This window comes from Homarus americanus, unplaced genomic scaffold, assembly GCF_018991925.1.
Source record: "Homarus americanus isolate GMGI-L3 unplaced genomic scaffold, GMGI_Hamer_2.0 scaffold52806, whole genome shotgun sequence".
NCBI lineage: Eukaryota > Metazoa > Arthropoda > Malacostraca > Decapoda > Nephropidae > Homarus > Homarus americanus.
This window is the reverse complement of record NW_024720773.1, coordinates 51,761-59,963: the sequence shown is the minus strand read 5'-3', so window position 1 is coordinate 59,963 and position 8,203 is coordinate 51,761. Positions and strand designations below refer to the sequence as shown.

The following is an 8,203-nucleotide window of genomic DNA, read 5'->3' as shown; positions in this document are numbered from 1 at the left end:
ATCATTCTGTCAACTTTGGCATAACGCTCATAATTTTGATCCATGCCATCAAACATTTGGGGGGGGTGCAGGTTCTTCTTCTACATTTTGTCTCTCTTCTTCCTCTGCAATTTTCTGTGCATCTAGTTCAATAAGATCCTCGTTACTGAGCTCTTCTGCTCCATTTTCAACCAACTGTCCAACATCTTCATTATCAATTTCTAACTCCAGCTGTTTACCTAACTCCACTATCTTGTTACTAATATCCGAAATAACTTCATTTTCATTAAATCCTTTGAAACTGTTCACATATCTTTTCAGGATATGAGAATATAATACTGAATCAATAACTAAATAAACCGGACTAATGCAATAGCACCTGATCAGCCCCAACCTTCTTACATACTCAAATGTCTTAGTTCTTAGTAGGCCTATAGCAAATCTGATTAGACCACTGTACAGTGTTCAGTAGTGTTGTTCATTTCATAAGATTTAAATTTTTTTTGTTACCCCCCCCCCTTTTTTTTGGTGACCAGAGCACCTCAGAGTTCGAAAAAAACAAATTCCTTTGTATTAAAGTCCGATTTATTGAGGTTTTACATATATAAAAGTGTTAAAGGTGTTTTTATTTACCTTGTTAGATGATGTAGAGTGTAGATGGTAGACTCAACAGTGGAAATAGACAGCACACTTAAGAAGTTCAGGTACAATTCAGTTTTTCGGTACTTTAACACAATGGTGTGTTAATTGTTTGGCACTTAAAATATAAACGGGATAGTAATAATTTTCTATTTACAAGTTAAACAATACAAGAACTGTACTTGGTTCTTTTCATTTAACAAACTGTACTTAATGTTCACTGGACAAACTTAATCTTACTCCAGAGGCATGTGACGTTAATGGGGTGGAGGAAGCCATCACAACTCAGAAAGTTTGTAGTAATCAATTAAAAGTGTGTAAATGAGTGTAGGTAGTAAGGTGCAGTGTACTGGTGATATGTTTGATTGTTGGACTCAGACTGAGGCATGTGCTGTGTAACACCCACAACATGTATGAACACAAACCATTTGGACCGATGCACGATTTTCCAGACTTTAAAATATCTGGTAAATGGAGGGGGCTGTGTGGAGCACCTTAGAGAGTCCCCAAAAAGCCAAGTACATTACCAAGGTTCTATTGTAATACTTTTTTGGAGTAAAATAATTAATGCCTTTTGCAGTATTATGTTGCCCATTTTGTTATCGTGATGCATGTTGCTGAGAAAGCTGAAATGTCCGTAAGTTTTAGAAGGGACTCTCTCTCTCTCTAAAACGGTTTATTAATAGAGTTGCAGCCGGTGGCGGAAAATATACAAACTTAAATTTGAATTAGACATAATGATATGCGTTCAGTACATTTACAGGGCTGTACAGTACAAAAATCAGAAGTTGTTTATTATTTTAGCAATAGATGGGATGGTGCTATTCTTATATCTATCAGTGCGGGCTCTTATGGGCTGAATTTTGTTGTAGTGGCGGACTGTGCGAGGAGTGTGTTTTGTGTGTGTGTCGATCAATGGCTAGTGACAGGGGTGAAGTAGGTTCAGTGGAAGTTTAAAGAGAGGATGGACGGGAATTTTAGTGGGAGAGGACAGATGCCGTGGCTTAACACAGCTTGGGTAGTGTGGGGTTGTAAGTTTAAGGAGGTAGCAACACCCAGTCTGGACACGGCGGGGAGGGGGCGGGACCATGAGTCAGGTGAGCGTCAGGTTGGGCAATGGTTTCTCTCTTCTTGGTCGGCTTGATCCCTTGGGTGTGGTGTTTTCTTGGTGTTGTTTGCTTGTTTGATGGACGGGCTGTTCGATAGAAATATCTTGGTCTTTTTGTTATGGGGGCCTTGTTAGATTGAAGTTGACGATCTTCTTTTCCTCCTCTTTTTGCTGTCTTGGACCGTTCATTCACGAGTGCCTAGGTCCTGTTCTTCGTGCCCTGGTTGCTCGTAGATGTTGAGGAAGTCGGAGGAGGTGTTCTGCCCCTTAGGTCTTGTGGTGTTCTTGTCTCTTGGTAACTTGTGTTTTTTCTTGTTTTTTCTTCTCTGCTTGTGTTTTTGTTTCTTGTTTATTCTTAACTTCAGTGCGAACTACAAGGAGAGCCTCCTTGTAGCTAAGTTTCTTGTTTTGGCGAACCTTGGCTGCCCTGCATTCCTCCTTCCACTTGGGGCAGGTCCGGTCGGCAGAGGAGTGTGGGCTGCCGCAGGCAGCGCACTTTTTCTCGGTGTTGGGACAGGTGGTGTAGCGGTGCCCGGAGGTACCACACAGGGAGCATACATCTTCCTGCGCCCTGCACTTGTTGATGATGTGTCCGTAGTTCTGGCATTTGAAGCAACGCTTGGGTCGGCAGTAGGGCGTGACTTAGACGGTTTCCCAGGCCAGTTGGACTTCCTGGGGCAGAGTTTCATGGTGTCTGACCAGAGCCGTCATTTCGGACAGCTTCTTGACACAGTGGAGCTGATCCAGGAGTAGTTTGTCAATCTCGCATCGGTTCAGGTGAGCAATTACGGTGTGGGAGACCACTCCCAGCTTCAGGTTGTCGTACTGGTGGAATGTCGGTCTCACTGAAATGCCTTTGATGGCGGTGTACTCCGACAGTTGTACGGGTTGGCCATAATCGGCGAAAGTGATCTTTAGGTCTCCATACAGCTTCAGGCATTCCACTTTTGTCACCCCCTTCATCCCTTCAGAGTTAAAAAACTCTGAGAGCTGGCTGGACGTTATCCGAATCATGGGTATCTAAAGAATAGCGACGTTTAATACTAAACAGCGTTATCGGGGGCAACGTTAAACGGGGACTTACTGTACCTTACTGTCTCTTGTGTTGTCATCTGCCATGTAAAATCAGCCAAGTTAAAGTTTCAGTCTTATAAGCCTTTCTGAAAGACTTAGTAAATGTTAATGTGATGCAAGACTTAAAAGGGGTAATATTGGGAAAGACTTAACAAACTCATCGTTTTACAGGAGACCAACGAAAAAGCCCGAGAGGAACATGAGGGCGTCAAGAAGCAGATCAACGACATGCAGCAGAGCATAAGTAACGGTGCAAGAGAGAGAAAAGAGTTAGACAACCAAATTATACAACTACAGCAGATTCGTGATACAGTAAGTGGCTGCCACATTACGACTTAGTTTATACTGTACTGTACTCTATTCTCTTTCAAATAAGACATATAGTTTGGTAGTGTAGTACAGTGAGTCTTATGAATAGCTGACATGTGCTACGGTTGGCACACACACACACACGCACGCACGCACACACGCACGCACGCACGCACACACGCACGCACGCACACACGCACACACACACACGCACACACACACGCACACACACACACACACACACACACACACACACACACACACACACACACACACACACACACACACACACACACACAGGTCAGGTCAGGTCAGGTCAACTGTTATGTTGGCCCATACCAACTCCCTCCCCTGAACCCTCCTCCCCACCGGAATATCAACAAGTTCACGCCAGAAGTTACTATTTCATTTAGGAAAGGAATGGAACCAGTGTTAAACAGAGGTGAACAGTGGTGAACAGTGCTTAAGTCAGTGAGAACAACTCAACAGTAACAGTGGTACCCAAGTTGACCTTTCACACAGTGAGGTCCCAGGTACCCAGTGATAACGGCCCGTGAGACCCAACCACCAGCGATGTGTTAATCCGTCTACGATAGGAAGGCCTGGAACCACACCTCACTCATATAACACCATCTGTGAGGGAATTACTACACCACGTGAGGCCCCTCATAACACCATATGTGAAGGAGTTACTACACCACGTGAGGCCCCTCATAACACCATCTGTGAGGGAATTACTACCACGTGAGGCCCCTCATAACACCATCTGTGAGGGAATTACTACACCACGTGAGGCCCTCATAACACCATCTGTGAGGGAATTACTACACCACGTGAGGCCCCTCATAACACCATCATCTGTGAGGGAATTACTACACCACGTGAGGCCCTCATAACACCATCTGTGAGGGAATTACACCACGTGAGGCCCCTCATAACACCATCTGTGAGGGAATTACTACACCACGTGAGGCCCCTCATAACACCATCTGTGAGGGAATTACTTTACACCACGTGAGGCCCCTCATACCACCATCTGTGAGGGAATTACTACACCACATGAGGTCCCTCCTAACACCATCTGGGAGGGAGTTACTACACTACGTGTTTGCAGTTCAACACCTACAATAATCTGTATGTTCACTGTATGTTCCTTTACCTTTCTCTAATGAAGGCTTTTGTTAAACCACCAATGTATGTAATAAGTCATTTATGTCCAACGTATATTTTCAGCCTTCGGGGTGCAGAACTTTTTCAATAAACCGTTAATTATTATTATTATTACTATTATTACACACACACACACACACACACACACACACACACACACACACACACACACACACACACACACACACACACACACACACACACACACACACACACACACACACACACTTGTCAACCCTCAGTGAGATAGGACGTGCCTGAAGGCGCTCTCGGTTTTAGCAGCCAGGCCGAATCTGTTTGGCCCTGCCCACCCCCCCTGGTATACCCCAACGCCCTACCAGCCTTACCACACCAGGATCGATTCAGCAAAACATTCTAGTGATTAGTGAACGAATGATTACGGAGCAGTGTTCCTATAGTGCACTTAAGGAACTTTCTCGGCAAAACATTCTAGCCATCAGTGCAATAAGTGATTACCATACAGTGCTCGATAGTGCACCCCAAGGAAAAGTCAGACAGTGGGCACTTTATCGGTCAACTTTAAAGTGCCAGTGACAAGGACCACCGCGGTGTTTACATATATCGTGAAAACTGTGTCGGCGACCCCAAGCACCGAGGACAAAGTCCACGGTCTTTACAACTGACAAACATTAACAGATGTCTACCAGTGTCAGTGTCCCTCAAAGTGCCGCCAGTGACGAACACTTCCGTCCGCCCACAACAGATTTCAACCGATGGCCACCAATCACTTACTCCCGACGCACTCTGTATCATCTAAAGCGTGGGAACGGTTATCCTGATGGGAGTGTTATCGCGCTACTCAAGTCACTGAAAATATTCCACGCGCGGAGCCGTAGACAAGGCCGTCATGCACATAAGCCCATTAGAACCGTAACCTCCACTAGGAAACCGGAGAAACCCACCCCTGACAGACCATACCATCACACTGAAGTTCCACGGATATGGTATGATCTCCCATCTTTACTGCTATCCAACGTCACTTCCCTAGCTAACAAGTTCGACGAGCTGGCAACTACAGTCAGGTCAACCGCCGCGCGCGTGGTTGCCATATGTGAGACTTGGCAAATTGTACCTGGAACGTGTCACATTGAAGGATATCAACTCTTTCATCACCTTCGTCCACAAAGACGCGGAGGGGGCGTTGCCCTCTTCTGTCAAGATGACCTACGCCCGTCACGCCTGGATGTTCAAGTCCCAGCAGATGTGGAAGCATTATGGGTACGTGTCGTGCTGCGGGCACACCCACGCAACACTGCTTCCATTATCATCTGTGTGGTATACCATCCGCCTCGATCACCCACCAGAGACACTCTTATCAATCATCTCATCACCACCTCAGACCACCTCAGAGTTAGGTACCCATGTGCCAAGTTAGTATTATGTGGGGATTTAAATGAAATTGACACCACTGATATCCAGGACCAGCTATCACTATCACAAGTCGTGACCTTCCCCACACACGGTCAAAATACCCTTGACCTTATCTTAACTGACTTAGCGGACCAGTACCAACCTCCTCAACCACTGCCTCCTGTCGGGTGTAGCACACACTTATCAGTGCTCTGGTCCCCTGCTGCCACTCCCACTCAAGTACAGAGACCCTACATCAAGACCTACAGGCCGATTACTGACTCTGCAGTACGCCTCTTTGGACAGTGGATAGTTCACTATCCCTGGACTGAAGTACTCAGCGTGGATGACGTGGAAACCAAATGGATAAATTATACCAACACCACCACCGAAGCTCACCACCACCGAAGCTCACCACCACTTCTTCCCCGAGAAGTCCGTCAGATCTCACCCAGCTGACTTGCCCTGGATCACACCTCGGATCAAAAGACTTATGCAACAGAGAGACAGAGCATTTCATCTCAATGACCACATCCGCTACAGGTCACTTCGCAACAGAGTCATCCGCGAAATACGCACTGCAAAGAAGTCCCACTACCCAACCAAATTACAACACCTGAAGCAGACCAACATCAGTCAATGGTATGGTAAGCTTAAAGAACTCTGTGGACTAAACAATATGACACACCCCCTCCCTTTCCTTAGCCATCTCACTAATGTTGACGCAGCTGAGCAAACAAATAACCATTTCGCTACTATATGCCAGACGCTCCCACGGCTTGACACAACCACTCTCCCTGCTTACCTACCAGCCCCCTTCCCACTGACTTAGTAGAGGAATTTGACGTAGCAAAACGCCTGGACAAACTAAAATTAAAACGCTCTACCACCCCCATTGACTTACCAATGAAACTATTCAAGGAGTTCTCCCCGGAGCTTGCTAAACCCCTCTGCTCCATCATCAATGCTTCTCTCAGTCAAGCCAGATGCCCAGCTGACTGGAAGACCTCTTATGTATCACCAGTGCCCAAGCCAACCAGCCCACAATCCTTAAATCAGCTACGACCTATTGCAATCACCCCAATACCCAGCCTAAGCTGTGAAAGTTTTGTGTTTGACTGGGCTTATGCTGATATTGCAGGAGTCGTAGACCCTCAGCAATTTGGCAACATGAAAACTTCCTCCACCACTCACTGTCTTGTCAGCTTTCTCGATTACATATACCGCCATCTCGAAAAACGAAAAACGTCTGTAGCTGTCGCCTTCATTGATTTCACTAAAGCGTTCGACCTAGTCGACCACAATATAATCATAAACAAAGCTATTGACCTCGGGCTTCGGAGAAGTCTCATACCATGGCTTACAGACTTCCTCAGTGACCGACGCCAAGCCGTACGCTTCCGAGGGGCTGTCTCCACCTTTCAGTCACTCACCTGTGGCGTCCCCCCAAGGCACCAAGATGGGACCACTCTGCTTCCTTATGCTCATCAATGATGCCCTAAGAGAAACCCCTGCTCGCTGGAAATATGTCGACGACTCCACCATTGGGATCAGCGTCAACAATTCTGCTCCCAACTATACCGCCCTTCAGGATTTATTGAACAGTCTCCAAAACTGGGCCACCAACAACCATGTCACCATCAACCATACCAAGACCATGGTTATGCACATCAACCTCTCCTCCGACATTGTCCAACCTCCTTCCATTACCCTAGGTCCGAACACACTCCAGGTTGTAGATTCCACGAAGCTCCTCGGCGTCACCATAGACAACAAACTAAATTGGAAACCACACGTCAGTGAAGTTGTCAAATCCTCCAGTTTCCGTCTCCACCTCCTCCGCCGACTCAAGTCCCTCGGAGTTCCCGCACACGAGCTCCTCAGTGTATACACAACATTCATACTTCCCAAGCTCACCTATGCCTCCCCCACCTGGTCTTCCTCCCTAAATGCCACACAACGAAAACACCTAGAAAAAGTGCAAAAGAGGGCATGCAAGATTATTCTCTCCCCTTCCTACTCCACATATCAAGAAGCGCTCAACACACTGACCCTTTCGACTCTCACTGACCATCACCACGGCCTCATCTGCAAATTCGGCAAGAAGCTTATACACCATCCCCGACACCGGCCCCTACTACCACCTGAGATCCCCTGTCCGAGAATTGCTGTTCGACACCACAACCGCATCCAGCCCATACGTGCACGAACTGATCGCTATAAGAACAGCCCAGTCCCAACCATTGTAAAATTATCAATAACATGTAATAAATCAGTGTATTCACTCCCAGTAAACACTGCTCCCTACACTGTCACTATGTTGAAATGAACTGTATTTTGAGCTGATCCCCATCTAAGTTACTATATGTCTTATTTGTGTCACTTATGTCACTTGTATATTATTTGTAATTCGTAACCCATTTCCCAAATATGTAACTGTATATTTTCAGCCTTCTGGCTGCCAAGCTCTTTCAATAAACCGTTAATTATTATTATTATTATTATTTATTATTACACACACCCACACTCACACACACACACACACACCCACAC

The 8,203-nt window shown here is 46.1% G+C and overlaps 1 protein-coding gene across 1 annotated transcript in view; it reads left to right on the top strand.

Annotated features, from left to right (window-relative positions):
- The window catches only part of LOC121861100 (structural maintenance of chromosomes protein 2-like), a 77,905-nt gene that overhangs the window by 61,838 nt on the left and 7,864 nt on the right, over positions 1–8,203 (top strand). Inside the window, exon 7 of the mRNA XM_042358661.1 lies at positions 2,972–3,112. Coding sequence (XP_042214595.1) covers positions 2,972–3,112 — 141 coding nt within the window. The remainder of the gene's footprint in view (positions 1–2,971; positions 3,113–8,203) is intronic.